Source organism: Oreochromis niloticus, linkage group LG2 (genome assembly GCF_001858045.2).
Source record: "Oreochromis niloticus isolate F11D_XX linkage group LG2, O_niloticus_UMD_NMBU, whole genome shotgun sequence".
Taxonomy (NCBI): domain Eukaryota; kingdom Metazoa; phylum Chordata; class Actinopteri; order Cichliformes; family Cichlidae; genus Oreochromis; species Oreochromis niloticus.
In genome coordinates, this window is record NC_031966.2 from 14,913,211 (window position 1) to 14,930,459 (window position 17,249).

Consider the following 17,249-nt stretch of genomic DNA (forward strand, 5'->3'; position numbering starts at 1 on the left):
AAAAAGTTTGCTCAGCTTACAGTCCTAATAACTGTTGATCAACTACAGCAGTTTTTTTCATGTAGATAACATATAGATGAAGTGTCGTTTACATGATATTTAATATACTAATGAGTAACAATAAATTACTGTAACACTGAATGTGGAACATTAACTAACATCACACACAGTCTCACCAAGGCCATAATGTATTTTCCTGTTTTGATTTCCATGTGAGGAAACTGTTGTAAACATAGTATGTGTTGTCTACTGTAAACAGCCCACTGTAAGAAAACCAAAATGAGAGTCAAACATAAATTAACATAAATGTGTTGTTGGTGTTGTTTCATGTGTTTAAACTCTGGGTATGGCATATTTCCATTGTGGTAGTGCAGTGAAACAGCACTACAGTGAGAAGCCAATAAGATTGCTCTAAAAATTGTTCCCTCCCATTTGATACGGTTAAATGTAGACAAATCCTTTCATAATGCAGCTTCAAACGTCTGCTGTGTCAAGAGGAAAAAAACAAAATGCTGACAATTTTTTATATACTGCTCCTGATCGATTTTGGGCGTAAGTACAGAATTCTTAATCACTGCACTGTTGCCATTTGTATTAATATAAAAGCTTATATGACTATATCACTGTTTGTAACCATGATTCTGTTTTTTATTAATTTTTCAGGATGCTCAGATCATCAGATCTTTGACGCCAAAAATGTTGCTGTTGGGCAAAATGTGACTCTAAATTGTTCCCGGGATCACCGTTGGCTTTTAACAAACTTATTTTGGATCAGACTTGTTTCTCAGAGCTTTCCTGAAGTTTTAGGATCAACAATATCTCATAATCTCAATATCTCTCCGACTATTGAAAAGACTCATCATATTACAACAAAACAAGAGCCTGGAACTTTTGTTCTACATATCAACAGAGCACAGTTAAGTGATACAGCTGTTTATTATTGCATCAAAGTAAGAGAGCGCAAGATGACATTTTTGAAAGGAACTTTTCTTAGAGTCAAAGGTAAGTGAAAGAGAAACAGCAACACCAATGTGTCAGGAATAGCAACATTTGTTGCAGTTTTAATATGTTTATTTGCACATTTCGCAGTTCAAAATGCTAAATATGCACTGATTTAATATATTTGAATTGTTTTCTAATCTAACTGAAAGTAATAAAACATATTTCTTTCATTTTTTTTTTTCATAGGACCTGACCCAGGCATCACTGGTGTCACTCAAGACTTTTTGTCTAATCCAGTCCATCCAGGAGACCCAGTAACTCTGCAGTGTTCAGTCCTCTCTAATTCTGAGAACAGAACATGTACAGAAGATGACCGTGTGTACTGGTACAGAGCCAAACCAGATGAATCTCATCCTAGTTTAATTTATAGTCAAGGACACAATAGTTATGACTGTGAGTGGAGTCCTGAGGCTCCGTCCCAACAGAAATGTGTCTACAGCTTCTCCAGGAATGTCAGCTTGTCTGATACAGGAACTTATTACTGTGCTGTGGCCACATGTGGAGAGATACTGTTTGGAAATGGAACAAAACTCGATATCAAAGGTAAGTGTTTTTCTATAAACCAAACCCCAAAACAGTTTTCATATTTTATTCAATATTGACTAGAGGACATTTAAGTGAAGTATATCAACAAATAATAATCGATGAATTTATATATAAATTATATATTTTATCACATTTCAATATTACTTCACATTAAATAAGAGCTTTTTTCAACATAGTTCCAGTTGTCCATCATTGGGATTTGCAGAAGACCAACACCGTTGTCTTTCTGCTATGTGTTGCTCTCAGCATAAACCTGATTGTTATAGCCTTCCTCATTTATACCATCAAAGAAAAAAACAAAACCTCCGGTAAGAAGAGTTATTTCAGTTTTGATTTCTCAAATTATATTCAGTAAAGTCCTATTAGCTGCTACTCATTTGTAAAGCAAAATACAGTGAAACATTTGTTTCTGGTCACTATTTACAGTTATTTCCTTTTTTATTTCCCGTTGTTTTTTTCAGCTGCTTTTTCTGTACAAACAAATACAGAAACAACTAGGGAAGAACAACAAATTCAGCAAGTAAGAATTTTTGTAATAACCATTCTAACCGAAAAATATATATCAGTAACGTTTATTGTTAGTCTACAGATGTGTATACAAGTTGATAATTATTTTTATGTATTTCTCAGAGACATGAGGACTCATTGGCTTATGCTGCACCAACTTTTACCAAGAGAAACACTCGCAAAGCAGAGAGAAGGAATGCAAGAGCAACGGAGAAGATTTGTATTTACTCTGATGTCAGAGCTTCTGAGTGTGGAAAAAGTGATGCTTAAGCAAAGCTTGTATCTCCCTGGGCCATCAACTAATACACTATGTGGCAACTAATGTGTTATGTATGTATTTGTGAAAACTGTATATAAAATATGAATAATTGAATTGGCTTACCTTTAATAACTGAAGATAATTCAATGAAAAAAAAAAAAGTCTGCTTGGGACTGATATTTAATATTGGCATGCCCAAACATTACATACTGAGTCTGGATATTTGAAATGGAAAAGAAAAACATTTGAATTATGAATATGTGAAAGTAAGTATGTCTTCAGACATGAAATTTGGTCTGGAACATCTACAAGACATCAAATCTTTGAATTTAGTGTGTTTTAATTTAATGTCCCATTTTCTTCACTCTTTCTGTTTTGCTTTTTGACCACTGTAATATAAATACAGAAATCTGAACAGAAACATCTCAAATGCTATTTTGTTGTGTGAGCTCTTTGTATATTTCAGCTGTTTATGTCAGGTGTTTAGATAATAGCTATGTGTCTGTTTGAACCTGTTTACTTTTTGATTAAACATTTTCTCTATCAGCTTGCATGAAATACTTTTGTGTCTGTTCATTAGGATTATGTAAAATTTTTAATAAAACACTCATATGATATCTGAAGCTTGCTTGGTTTCTCAGGTTTCCACCACAGATTGTAACTTATTTGTATAAATGAAGTGTACCTTTACATTAATAAATACATTTCCACAGTTTTCCTGTTACAAACTAATCTAGTGTGATTTTTAGAGTTTTATTGTGCTACATGCGAGCTCTAAAAATTGAATCAATTAAATCCATCGAAAATAAAATGTATTCTGTTATGATGATAAATATTCTCTTTAAAATCACACATGTTCAGGTTTGTGTGTTCTAGTGATCTCGTGTAATATGGTGGCAGATGGAAATAAAATGTTACGAGTGACGAATGAATGACTAAAAGCAAGCAGAGCATCTCTAAACAGGATTTCTTCTCCGCTCTGCATAAATAGCTGCCTGCTGCTGGTTTTGCTTCTGACAACAAAGTACACACACTCTAGAAGACAGATGATCAAACAGAGCTGAAGGGGACTGAAGGGAGATTTAATGGGCCTGCTCTGTCTTAAAATGCAGTGATGGTAACTCCACATATAGATAAAAATCACCTGATAATCTAGCATACCAGGCATTTTCCTGGAGGACTTAACCATCTTAAAGAGCTGCTGCAAACCACCTGTACAAGCGCTGACAGCTGTCAATTCATTCATTTCATTCCTGACACAGGATTGCCCATTGATGAAATTCCTTAACATTACTGTCCCCTCCTCTACCTTAGCTGTCCACTCACACAACTTGTACAAAAAATTTAGTTTGGAAAAAGTGGAGAGAATGTGGAGCTGAAAAGCTGAAAGAAAATAATAAAAAGAAACTAAAAATAGATGCAGCAAAATGTGTCAAATTGACCGACATGTTTGCTGTCGGTGCTGCTGCTGCTGAACCGTGTACAGTAGTATCAGCAACAACTAGTAACTAGTCCTCACAGTCACAACAGGCTGCTGCTGCTACTACAAGCTATTGAGTAGTGAAAAAAGATGAGGAAGCTATCAGGAGGAAGGTGTATATCATGGTGGGCTGACTGGACCAAAAATGTAGGGCCGATTATATTGACTCAGTCCAACTGTGTCTATCAGTTTTCTCTATCAGTGGATTATCAATAGCAGGGCACTATCTCCTGATAATAAATTTTGTTTTTAATCAGTGTAACTTCTCAAATCTTTGCAACTCAGATTGTGCCACAGGTACAGATAGATGCTAGTCTGTCAGATATGCTAAGTTTTATAACAAGACTGGGATAACAGCTAAGTGTGTTATTGTCAAACTACACTGGGTTCTGAAAGGGCACTTTTGTTCTCGTTTTGAATTCTTTATGTATTTTTGTTAGTGCCAACTAACTGTTAAATACACTTTTGAAATAAAATATCAGGGTTAAAGGCAAAGCAGAACAAAGAGTTATGGAAAACACATTTGTATTGTAGCATCAGCTGTAATAATCTTCATCCAACTCTTCTTCCTTCTGTTAATAACATGATAGACCTTTAGAAAGTCACAACTGATATATAAGCATGTAATGTTTGTATGCTTCAAGAAGAGAAACAAATAATCTCAAATAATTTTGGTATACTTGCACATACTGCATGCTCACATTGTGACGACCTAAACAGAAAGCACTTTGCTCAAAAGCATCTGGAGCCATCTGTTTTTTGTTTTACCACAGATATGTTGATGGGCAGTAAACTTTACACAATCTTAGTCAACTACTGGAAGCTACTAACTGATTTTGAAAACAATAAAAACACAGAGAATCCCAATAAATTTCTCAATAACTGGAGTAGAATCATATAAATAGTGTAAGTGAAACTATGACCAACTTTTCACATAACAAGCTGGTCCTCAAGTTATGCAAGAAAAGGACAATGATTACAGTCACACAGCAAACCAACAGTTCTCTAAGAACAAGAACAACCGGGTCCAGTTCTGGTCATGGAAGAAGAGAAATATTTACTAGACTTAAACTAATGTTACATTTTAGCAAAAGATATTCATGGGAGTTCTTTGGCAGTTTTTCCGCTAACAATTAACTGTAATAAATTTATTGGTAATGCTAAACTGCATAACAGTTTTTTCTGATCCTGTTTTTTTTAGTAAGTTCAAACCATTTTATGGCACAAAGGTCAGTACTCAACTAATAAGTTGTTACATGTTATATTTTAAATGACGATTTTTCAGTATATTTAGCTTAAAGCCCTCTGTGACTGCAACTGCTCAATCTGTCTCTTTCTGTCTTAAACCCTCTTACATATTTAGACTCTGGTCAAACATACATTTCTGCATTAGACAAATTATGTTTGCATTATGCAGTGAATAATTTGTATCTTTTTGTGTTACTTTGCGCTTTGTCTGTTTCTTTTTTCTGTTGTGACAATAGCAGTTTCGAGGTAATGTTGACCTTTCAGTTTCATTTTAAACACTAAGGTATAGATGGTCCTCACTTTAGAAAAAGTCACACAAAATAGTGAACTAACAACTAGTAACTGCCTGAATTGACCACAAATTACAATATGAAGTGACCATTTATAAAACCTCTATTAAAATAGGTACTTACAAATAGCTTCATCATTTATATACTGTATACATATGAAAGTGTATCTGAATATGTTGCCAGTCATTTACTTAGAATTTCGAAATGATACCCTGAACCATTAACAGCTTTCATTAAGTACATAATTTAATGCTTTATTCCTTAATGGCTAATCCAATTCAGTTTTATTTGTACATAGCCTTTGAACTGCTTTTTTCCCCAGTACTGCAGTGGTTAGCACTATTGTTCACAGTAAGAAGGTCCTAGGTTAATCTAGCCTGGGGACTTTTTGTGTGTAGAAACTGAATGTTCTCCTTGCGTCTGTGTGTGTTCTCTACTCTGGCTTCCTCCCACAGTCCAAAGACATGTAAGGGGTTAGACTAATTGGTGGGTGAGTGTGAGCATGATTTGGACTGTATTTATATCTTAGCCCTGCAATAGACTGGCAACCTATCTAAAATGTACTGTATGTAATTTGTTTCTTATCCTATGGAATGGGTTTTCAAATTTGACAACTTTACTACAATCAAGCTCATGAACTTTGCACTATTTGTCAGTAATGTTTGTGTGTGTGCACACATTTATATATTTGAGTGTCTCCTCGTTCAACCCCTTCAGTCTAACTTTACTATACTAGCATTTTAAAAACAGGTATGGAAAAAACTCAAACTCATTGTGAAATTGTATTATTACACACAAATAACTGACTTGCACTTGCACTATTTCATTCACATTTGTTCTTATTCACTTTGAAATAAAAAAAACAACAACATCTTTTCAGTGTGAAACTCTTTAGTGTGAACTTCGTAAACACTAACTGTCCTCTTCCATAACCCCTTACCACAGAACCATGAAACTAACTTAAGCTAAAATTTTAAGATGAGTTTGAAAGGTAATAATGAATCCAAGGCAATTATCAGCAGAAGCTCTGTTTCACAATTACTGTATCTCTTTTAATCTGTACGTGGGCAAAATGTTCTCAACAATATCTCTATAAAATTCAGACAGTGAAAGTGCAACAAAGTGCTGTAGGAGGGTCGGGTGAAGCAGGAAGTTTTTCAACTAGGGGTCTGCAGTTTACATCTGGCACTTTTTTATTCTTTGTTTCCACTCACTGATTTGTTTTTTTTCCCCTCAGTTTTCTTGTTAGGATTCATTACCCACCAAAAATACTTGGTTAGGGTTAGGAGGTGGTTTGAGTTAATATATGACTATGAAAATGGATATAAATGGAAATGAGAAAGAGAAAAGTCTTGCCCAGCTCACAGTCCCAATAGCAACTGATGCACTACAGCACTTTTTATGTAGATGTCCTAAGTGTGAAACTAATAAATAATAATAAAATGAGGTAACACTGAATCTGGAACAATAACTAAGATCACACAAAGTCTTCACATTTTCCTCTTCTGATTTCCATATGAGGAAACTGTTGTAAACAAAGTATGTGTTGTACTACTGTAAACAGCCCACTATAAGAAAACCAATAAGAGAGTCACACATAAATTAAGATAAGTGTGTTGCTGTTGGTGTTTTATGTATTGAGGCTTTTGGCATGGCATATTTCCATTGTGGTAGTGCAGTGAGAAGCCAATAAGACTCCTCTAAAAATTGTTCCCTCCCATTTGATACGGTTAAATGTAGACAAATCCTTTCATAATGCAGCTTCAAACGCCTGCTGTCTCAAGAGGAAAAAAAATAACATGCTGATAATTTTTTATATACTGCTCCTGATCAATACTGGGCGTAAGTACAGAATTCTTATTCAAAGTGGTGTATTAATATAAAAGATTATATGACTATATGACTGTTGGTAACCATGATTCTGTTTTGTATTAATTTTCAGGATGCTCAGATCATCAGATCTTTGACACCAAAAATGTTGATGTTGGGCAAAATGTGACTCTAATTTGTTCCCGGGATCATCGTTGGCATTTTACAAACTTATTTTGGATCAGACTTGCTGCTCAGAAATTTCCTGAAATTTTAGGGTCAACAATATCTCATAATTCTCCGACAATTGAAAAGACTCATCATATTACTACAAAACAAGAGCCTGGAACTTTTGTTCTACATATCAACAGAGCACAGTTAACCGATACAGCTGTTTATTACTGCATCAAAGAAAGGCAGCGCAAGATGACATTTCTGAAAGGAACTTTTCTAAGAATCAAAGGTAAGTGAAAGAGAAACAGCAACACTTATGCATCTTAAACAGAAGAATTATTTGTATTTTTTGTATGTTTATTTGCATATTTTTTAAAACATGTCATGTCCAGCAGTTATAGCAAGCAGAATTGTGGTCTGAATGCTTTGTTGCGCCAAACATATTTATTTTATTTTTATTTCATAGGACCTGACCCAGGCATCACTGGTGTTACTCAAGACTCTTTGTCTAATCCAGTCCATCCAGGAGACCCAGTAACTCTGCAGTGTTCAGTCCTCTCTAATTCTGAGAACAGAACATGTACAGAAGATCACAGTGTGTACTGGTACAGAGCCAAACCAGATGAATCTCATCCTAGTTTAATTTATAGTCAAGGAAACAATGGTTATTACTGTGAGCGGAGTCCTGAGGCTCCCTCCCAACAGAAATGTGTCTACAGCTTCTCCAGGAACGTCAGCTCGTCTGATACGGGAACTTATTACTGTGCTGTGGCCACATGTGGAGAGATACTTTTTGGAAATGGAACAAAACTTGATATCGAAGGTAAGTGTTTTTCTATAAATTATTGTTCATATTTTAATCAATATTATTACATTAATATTAGACATCAATATTAGTTTTACATTTCACTATTACTTCACATTAAATAAGAGCTTTTTTCAACATAGTTCCAGTTGTCCATCATTGGAATCTGCAGAAGGCCAACACAGTTCTCTTTCTGCTATGTGTTGCTCTCAGCATAAGCCTGATTGTTATAGCCTTCCTCATTTACACTATGAAAGAAAAACACAAAACCTCTGGTAAGAAGAGTTATTTCAGTTTTGATTTCTCAAATTATATTCAGTAAAGTCCTATTAGCTGCTACTCATTTGTAAAGCAAAATACAGTGAAACATTTGTTTCTGATCACTATTTACAGTTATTTTATTTTTTTAATTGTTCTAATCCAGCTGCTGCTTCTCTACAAACAAATACAGAAACAACTAGGGAAGAACAACAAATTCAGCAAGTAAGAAATTTAGAAATAAACAGCCTGATAGAAAAAATATCAGCAGCTTTTATTGATAGTTTACAGATATGCATACAAGTTGATAACTAAATTTATGTATTTCTCAGAGAGATGAGGACTCACTGGCTTATGCTGCACCAACATTTACCAAGAGAAACACTCGCAAAGCAGAGAGAAGGAATGCAAGAGCAACAGAGAAGATTTGTATTTACTCTGATGTCAGAGCTTTTGAGTGTGGAAAAACTGATGCTTAAGCAAAGCCTGTCTCCCTGAGACAAATTGCCAGCTGTGGCAACTATTATATGTATTATGTTTGTATTTGTGACGACTGTACATAAAATATGAATAATGAGCTGACTTACCTTCAATAACTGAAGAGAATTCAATTAGAAAAATAAAATCCATCTTCACTTTGGACTGATATTTATATTTCATGCTCAGACTCCGCATCTGTCTGGATATTAAAAGTGGAAAAGAAAAACACTGAAATGATGAATAAGTGAAAGTAAGTCTAGTATGTCTTCATACATGAAGTTTGGTTTGGAACAACTACAAGACAACACATCTTCGTATTTAGTATTTTTTAAAATCATGTCCCATTTTTTCACTCTTTCTTGTTTTGCTTTGTGGCCGCTGTAAAAGAAATAAAGAAATCTGCACAGAAAATTCTAAAACGCTATTTTGTTGTGTGAGCTCTTTGTATCTTTAACTGTTTATGTCAGGTGTTCAGAAAATAACTATGTGGCACCTGTTTGAACCTCTTTGCTTTGTGATTACAGGTTTTTTCTATCAGCCTGCATTACATATATTTTACATCTGTTCAGGAGGATTATGCAGAAGTTTTAATAAAACATTCAAATGATAACTGAAGCATGCTTGGTTTCTCAGGTTTCCACCACAGACTGTAAATAATTTGTATATATGAGAAGTAACTTTACGTTAATAAATACAATGTCCAAGGTTTTCCTGTTGCAAACTAATGCTAGTGTGATGCTGGTCTGTTATTGTACAACATAAGTGCTCTGAAAATGGATTTAATTAAAAACATGCAACATCAAATGAAAATAAATCACATAATTCAGTTTTAACTTTGGTAGTACCACATGAAAATAACAACAGTCATTTTCATGTATTTTGTTATTATTGGACCATTACTTATCTAAATATTCCCTTTACCCTTTACTTTCTTTTTTCAGGTGAGTTCAGCTGTTTAAAGGCACAGCAAACAACAACTTGTCTTATTTGTTTAATTCAGGTACACTTTGGAACTGAGCCTGACTTGATTATCTGACTTGTCTGACTAAAGTTTGCTAATTGACTTGAATCAACTGACAACAAACCAGAAGGAAGTTGAACTGCAGGCTGGACTAAAGAAATTCCAAACTCTTAAACATCCCACAGCCATTTCCAGACATTATCGTTTGTGATCTTTACACTTGTTTGTGAAGCTCTGTGAAATACTCACTATGTTTTGTGATAACGTTATTCTTGTTATATTTTAAATGAAGACATTTCACTATATTTAAGTTAAAGTCCTCTGTGACTGCAACTGCTCAGTCTGTCTCTTTCTGTCTTAAACCCTGTTACGACCCGGCTCGTAATGACTGTAACGATGCGCAGGATGTCACGCGACTTCCCACGCCCAAACAGACACAGCCACAGCGTTAGATTCTTAACAATAATTTATTTACACTAATGGCACAATGGGGGAGTATATACTTCGGGGTGAGCCAAGGCCAAAACAATAAACAAAACTCAACCTATGCTTCGGTTCCCCTCTAACCTATCCACGGAAAAGAAAACAAAGCAATAACACAGACTGACCTCCCTGGTCTAAAAACACAGGAGAAAAGAAGGCATCTCAAAATAATCGGCAGCTCACCCCTACTTACTCCGCACCTCACACACATGCCCGACTTTATGCTAAAAGACTGTAGCTGCGGCCGCGCCGTCTGGACCAGAGGCAGGTGCATGGGAAGTCTGCCACACATCCCAACCAGTGCAGCTCTTCAGTCGCCCTTTTGTAGCTCACGGCCACCGCAGGAACCAGTCACATCAGGCCGGTCATTAGGTCCACCAATCACAGCCGAGCCCCTGCACAGGTGAATTTACATACATACGTCACACAACAGAGAAACCAACAGCACCCGTAACAAACCCTTTACAAATTCAGTGTCAGGAATCCTGATACAGGACCCAAACGCAGGACCTTTGAATGCCGACAGTGCGCTTATTTACAGTGGGGTGAAAGTGCAGAATATTTTTGGTGTGCTCCAGGTGAATGTGTTTGCATAATACAGAATCTTTCTGTGTCACTTTGTGCTTTGTCTGTTTCTTTTTTCTGTTGTGACAACAGCTGACTGTTAATGCTGACCTTTCTATTTCATTTTTAAAGACTTTGTAAGGCATAAATTAGGTCACACTAAATCCTGAATTAACTACAAACTACATAAATGAACTATGAATTACAGTGTGAAGTGAGGATTCATAAAACTCTAGTAACATGCTTACTCACAAATAGCTTGCTGTATATGTGTACATGTGTATCTGAATAAGTTAATCATTTACTCAGATTTTCTAAATAAGAGCATGAACCATTAACAGCTTTCATCAAGTACAAACTTGATGGAATTGGTTAAAGTAAATTTCATTGATTCCATCTTAACTAAAATATTGAAATGAAAAAGAAAAGAATGAAACTACACAGTTCTTCCTTTATCAGACTGCTGCATATTTTCAAATATGTTAAATCACTAAAGCATAATCCAAGTTTTTGTAACTTAGGTTTTGGGATAAGCACTGCATAATAAAATAATTTCATTTTGAGTCAGCTAGGTCCATCACAAAATAAGTTTTTTTTTTTATCTACTCTTCCGGCACATTGTGTGTCTTTGACAACAATTTTACGAAAGATCAGTCACCTCTTATTTACTTTGAACCTAATGTTTCACCCGTGGTGGTTAGCACCATCATGCTTCTTGCTCATAGTAAGAAGTTCCTGGTTTGAATCTAGCCTGGGGATTTTTTTGTGTGTAGAACTTGAATGTTCTCCTTGCATCGGTGTGGGTTCTCTCCAGGTACTTGGCTTCCTCCCACAGTCCAAAGACATGTGTGGGTTTAGACTAAGTGATGGTTGATGGTTGGTCGTAGGTCTGAGTGTGAGCATGAATGGTTATCTGTATTTATATGTTAGCCCAGCAATAGATTGGCAACCTGTCTAGAACATTGATTTTTAAGAGCCGCACGTTGAGGGCCGCAAACATTTTTTAGTTTTACACCTGTGGGCTGCGAGGGCCGCAGGATATCATAAGTTATTAATTGAAGACACCAGGGACTACTGTTATCCATGAAAATCTCAGTTACAATACAGCTTCCCACCACTTGGTGGGATTTGTTTAATCAGCCTCAATAAGCAAGCAGAAGAAAACACTCTCCCCGACATTTGCAGTTAGCAAAATATATCTAGAAGTTCTTAAAACACAAAAATGAAGATGAAAGTGACAAGCCCCCCTCCCAAAAGGCAACATTTTTGTGCAAGTACAACCCTGACTTCCTGAAGTAAAGGTTTCTGAATGGAGGAAACTAGGCGGAGCGGAGATCCCAATGTGTGGACTGTGGACTAATGCAATCCAGTGATACCGGAGGAATTGATTTGTTCCATGAATTGTTAACATGTTTGGCATTTTGTTTTATGTGCAGGTTCACATACACATAATAAATAAATGTCTATCACATTGCATCATGTTATTATCATTTTTATTTGACAAGGGTTTAGCTGTTAAAATGAAGTAGATTTGATTTAGTTATTAAATATAAAGCAAACCAAAAGTCTAGAGATGACCAGAGAGGCTGCTGCAAATAAGCTACTGACCATCCCACTCTCAAACAACACTGTGAGCCACCTTATCATGGCCTTAGACATACAGCATCAGCCTTTGGAAAGAATAAAAAGTAGTCCATTTTTCTGTTTGCAACTAGACGAGTCCACTGATGTCACGAATGGTGCATTGCTGCTGGTTTTTGTTCGTTATCGCTGGAACAGCAGTATGCATGAAGACATGCTGTTTAGTGGAGAGCTACCAACACGAGCCACAGCTCAGGAATGTTTCCACTGCATTGATGAATCCCTGAGGATCCCAGAGAAGGACATGAAGATTTACGACCCATTTTTTTGTGGATCCCACTGAAAATTATGTTGCTTTGCCCTCACATCTGGAATCCCAGCTTCTGGAAGTTTCCACCAACAGCACTTTAAAGTTGCAGTGGGGCAAACTGGACCTGGGGTCCTTCTGGATTGATGTCACAAAGGAGTACCCATGTCTGACATTGAGAGCTGTGAAATTCCTTCTCTCATTCAAAACAACATATCTGTGTGAATCAGGCTTTTCCATTGTGGCCACAGCCAAGACCAAAGCCCGAAACAGACTGAGCCTTTCCCCCATTCCACCCAGACTGGATTAGGTCGTGTCTCAGAGGCAGGCTCAAGTGTCGTATTAAGAGGTGAACATAAAAGGGAAGTTGCAGCTTGCCAAACAAAGGACTGTTGTGACTGTTGTTGTTCATTTGTCTCAAATACAAAGAGTAACTTCTGGTTTGCCAGTGAAAAAAAGTTTACTGCTGAAGCAACTTTTAAATTCACTCACAGATTATAAAGCTATATTTTCATTTGCATGTTTTTTAATTTTTATAACAGTTTATTTATTCATTCATTTAACCAGAAAATTCTTTGAATGTATTTATTTTATTACCACATTATTGATCCAATTTTTATTTTTACCTTTTTTTTGTCTCCTTTGCTGCAGTAAAATTGAATTATTAATTACTTTTGTGTTATCAACCCTGACTTCAACCTTTCAATTTCTACTTGCAGTTTGATTTGTTCCATGAATTGTTAACCTGTTTGGGATTTTGTTTTATGTGCAGGCTCACATACACATAATACATAAATGTCTATTACATTGCATCATGCCATCATAATTGATTTGATTTAGTTATTAAATATAAATCAAACCAAAAGCAACAACAACTTATTCAATACAGTGTTTATATCTGAATGGGCCCCAGGCCACCTTGTAGTGGAAAAGTTGGGCCCAGAGGTAAAAAAGTTTAAGAACCCCTCTTTTGGAAGGTAGTGTTTATACTTTGCCTCTTATCCTGTGGAATATGTTTTTAAATTTGACAACTTTCCACAATCAAGCTCATTATCTTTGCATTCTTTGTCAGTAGTATTTGTCTGTGTGCACACCCATATATTAAGTGTGCCTTGTTCAGCCACTTTAGTCTAACTTTACTACACTAGAATTTAAAAACAGGTATGGAAAAAACTCTAATTTAAACTGACATGTACTTGCATTGTGATATTCACGTTCATTCTTATTCACTTTGAAATGTAAAAAAGTATTTCTTGAATGTGAGGAGAACCAAAATTCATTTTGAGTACTCAATCAAAAGAAGTTTAATAGTGCACAGTCTCAGTTATCCACTGTTTTCTTCTCTTTGATAGAGGTGATTATGGTAAAACAGTGACTGCCATACAAATATATGCCAATGAAAAGAACAGACCAGAATATTTAAAATTTCCAATAATCAGAGCGCTTCATAAGAATTGCGTGCAACTTTATGTGTGTGTATGAAAGGTAAATTGCATAACGATATGTATGTGTGTGTGTGCAGATGAAGCAAATAAAGATTCACAATTACTGTATCTCTATTAATATTTTACTTTGCATATACATGACAGTTATTTCTTCATAACCTAAGTGTGAAACTAATAAAATAGGGTAACCCTGTATCTGGAACAATAACTAACATCACGCACAACCTTCACATTTTCCTATTTTGATTTCCGTTTGAGAAAACTGTTGTAAACAAAGTATGTGTTGTCTATAGTAAACAGCCCACTGTAAGAAAACCAATATGAGAGTCAAAAATAAAATACCATGAGTGTGTTGCTGGTGTTGTTTTATGTATTTAAACTCTGGGTATGGCATATTTCCATTGTGGTAGTGCAGTGAAACAACACTACAGTGAGAAGCCAATAAGATTGCTCTAAAAATTGTTCCCTCCCATTTGATACGGTTAAATGTAGACAAATCTTTTCACAATGCAGCTTCAAACATCTGCCGTGTCAAGAGGAGAAAAAAAATAAAATGCTGACATTTTTTTATATACTGCTCCTGATCAAAACTGGGCGTAAGTACAGAATTCTTAATCACTGTGGTGTATAAATATAAAGGATTATATGACTATATGACTGTTGGTAACCATGATTCTGCTTTTAATTTTCAGGATGCTCAGATCATCAGATCTTTGACGCCAAAAATGTTGATGTTGGGCAAAATGTGACTCTAAATTGTTCCCGGGATCATCGTTGGCTTTCAACAAATTTATTTTGGATCAGACTTGTTTCTCAGAGCTTTCCTGAAGTTTTAGGATCAACAATATCTCATGATGTTCCGACTATTGAAAAGACTCATCATATTACAACAAAACAAGAGCCTGGAACTTTTATTCTACATATCAACGGAGCACAGTTAAGCGATACAGCTGTTTATTACTGCATCAAAGTAAGAAAGCGCAACATGACATTTTTGAAAGAAACTTTTCTTAGAATCAAAGGTAAGTGAAACAGAAAGAGCAACACTAATGTGCCAGAAATAGCAAAATTATTTGTAGTTTTTATGTTTAGTTGCAACAATTTTATTTGCTAAATATGCACTAATTTAATATATTTTAATTGTTTTGATTTAACTGAATGTAATGAAACATTTTTTTGGTTTTTTTCATAGGACCTGACCCAGGCATCACTGGTGTCACTCAAGACTCTTTGTCTAATCCAGTCCATCCAGGAGACCCAGTAACTCTGCAGTGTTCAGTCCTCTCTAATTCTGAGAACAGAACATGTACAGAAGATCACAGTGTGTACTGGTACAGAGCCAAACCAGATGAATCTCATCCTAGTTTAATTTATATTCATGGAAACAATGGTAATTACTGTGAGCGGAGTCCTGAGGCTCCCTCCCAACAGAAATGTGTCTACATCTTCTCCAGGAACGTCAGCTCGTCTGATACGGGAACTTATTACTGTGCTGTGGCCACATGTGGAGAGATACTGTTTGGAAATGGAACAAAACTCGACATCAAAGGTAAGTGTTTTTCTATAAACTATTGTTCATATTTTTGTCAGTATTAATACATTATTATTACACATCAATATTAGTTTAACATTCCACTATTACTTCTCATTAAATAAGAACTTTTTTCAATATAGTTCCAGTTGTCCAACATTGGGATTTGCAGAAAACAAACACCGTTCTCTTTCTGCTATGTGTTGCTCTCAGCATAAGCCTGATTGTTATAGCCTTCCTCATTTATACCATCAAAGAAAAACACAAAACCTCTGGTAAGAAGAGTTATTTCAGTAAAGTAAAATACAGTGAAACATTTGCTTCTGGTCACTATTTACAGTTATTTCCTTTGTTCAAATTGTTTTAATCCAGCTGCTGCTTCTCTACAAACAAATAGAGAAACAACTAGGACAGAACAACAAATTCAGCAAGTAAGAAATTTAGGAATAAACAGCCTGATAGAAACAAAACTATCAGCAATTTTTCTTGGTAGTCTACAGATGTGCATACAAGTTGATAGATTTTTTTTTATTTCTCAGAGACATGAGGACTCATTGACTTATGCTGCACCAACTTTTACCAAGAGAAACACTCGCAAAGCAGAGAGAAGGAATGCAAGAGCAACAGAGGCAATTTGTATTTACTCTGATGTCAGAGCTTTTGAGTATGGAAAAAGTGATGCTTAAGCTAAACTTGTATTTCATCTCCCTGGGCCATCAGCTAATACACTATGTGGCAACTAATGTATTATTGTATGTTTAAACCTGAAGTGTTTATTTGTGATGACTGTACATAAAATATGAATAATGATGTGGCGTACCTTTAGTAACTCACGAGTTCAATTTGGAAAAATAAAGTATATTTTCACTTTGGACTGATATGTAATATTGGCATGCCCAGACTCTGCACACTGAGTCTGGGTACTGGAATTTGAGAAGAAAAACATTTAGATGATGAATATGTGAAAGTAAGTCCACTATGTCATCAGACATGAAATTTGGTTCGGAACAACTGCATATTTAGTGTGTTTTAAATGGATGTCCCATTTTTTTACTCTTTCTGTTTTGCTTTGTGGCCACTGTAATAGAAATACAGAAATCTGCACAGAAACATCTACTGATACTACTTTGTTGTGTGAGTTCTTTGTATCTTTCAGCTATTTTTGTCAGGTGTTCAGAAAATAAGCAGAAAATAAACTTTGCTATTTATGAGGCTCTTGCAGAAGCTTTATTAAAACAATCAAATGATGTCTGAAGTATGTGTGGTTTCTCAGCTTTCCACCAAAGACTTCGTCATATTTGAGGTGTAACTCAGTTTGCATCTGTTGCAAACTGATGCTGGTTTGACTGTTGTTGTGCAACACAAGTGCTTTGAAAATGGAATCAATTAAATCCATCCAACATGAAATGAAAATAAAGGACAAATTCATGATTTATCTTTGAAATCAACACATTAAAATAAAAAGTCCTTTTCATTTAATTCTATTATGATTGAACCATTACTCCATATAAGAAGATAA

The 17,249-nt window shown here is 35.5% G+C and overlaps 3 protein-coding genes across 6 annotated transcripts; all 3 read left to right on the top strand.

Annotated features, from left to right (window-relative positions):
* The first annotated feature begins 410 nt into the window (after positions 1 to 410).
* Positions 411 to 2,931, top strand: LOC100701719 (uncharacterized). Of its 3 annotated transcripts, none has more exons than XM_019364239.2 (6): positions 411 to 552; positions 664 to 1,002; positions 1,189 to 1,545; positions 1,725 to 1,856; positions 2,010 to 2,068; positions 2,179 to 2,931. In XM_019364239.2, exons 1-6 carry the CDS (start codon positions 510 to 512, stop codon positions 2,323 to 2,325), a joined length of 1,077 nt encoding a protein of 358 aa, XP_019219784.1. In that variant the 5' UTR covers positions 411 to 509; the 3' UTR covers positions 2,326 to 2,931. The 3 variants fall into 3 exon arrangements, with proteins under 3 accessions (XP_019219784.1, XP_025766131.1, XP_025766132.1); XM_025910346.1 differs by having other exon boundaries at positions 1,731 to 1,856; XM_025910347.1 differs by lacking the exon at positions 1,725 to 1,856.
* Positions 2,932 to 5,823: 2,892 nt separating this feature from the next.
* On the top strand, positions 5,824 to 9,520 carry LOC106098093 (uncharacterized). Of its 2 annotated transcripts, XM_019364249.2 has the most exons (6): positions 5,824 to 7,174; positions 7,275 to 7,604; positions 7,782 to 8,138; positions 8,264 to 8,395; positions 8,545 to 8,603; positions 8,711 to 9,520. In XM_019364249.2, exons 1-6 carry the CDS (start codon positions 7,132 to 7,134, stop codon positions 8,855 to 8,857), a joined length of 1,068 nt encoding a protein of 355 aa, XP_019219794.1. In that variant the 5' UTR covers positions 5,824 to 7,131; the 3' UTR covers positions 8,858 to 9,520. The 2 variants fall into 2 exon arrangements, with proteins under 2 accessions (XP_019219794.1, XP_019219796.1); XM_019364251.2 differs by lacking the exon at positions 8,545 to 8,603 and having other exon boundaries at positions 5,827 to 7,174; positions 8,711 to 8,854.
* A 5,145-nt stretch (positions 9,521 to 14,665) lies between these two features.
* LOC112847848 (uncharacterized) lies at positions 14,666 to 16,978 on the top strand. Its single transcript, XM_025910350.1, has 6 exons — positions 14,666 to 14,795; positions 14,892 to 15,221; positions 15,392 to 15,748; positions 15,874 to 16,005; positions 16,103 to 16,161; positions 16,270 to 16,978. The coding sequence occupies exons 1-6, from the start codon at positions 14,753 to 14,755 to the stop codon at positions 16,414 to 16,416; spliced, it is 1,068 nt and encodes a 355-aa protein (XP_025766135.1). The 5' UTR covers positions 14,666 to 14,752; the 3' UTR covers positions 16,417 to 16,978.
* The last annotated feature ends 271 nt before the right edge of the window (positions 16,979 to 17,249 follow it).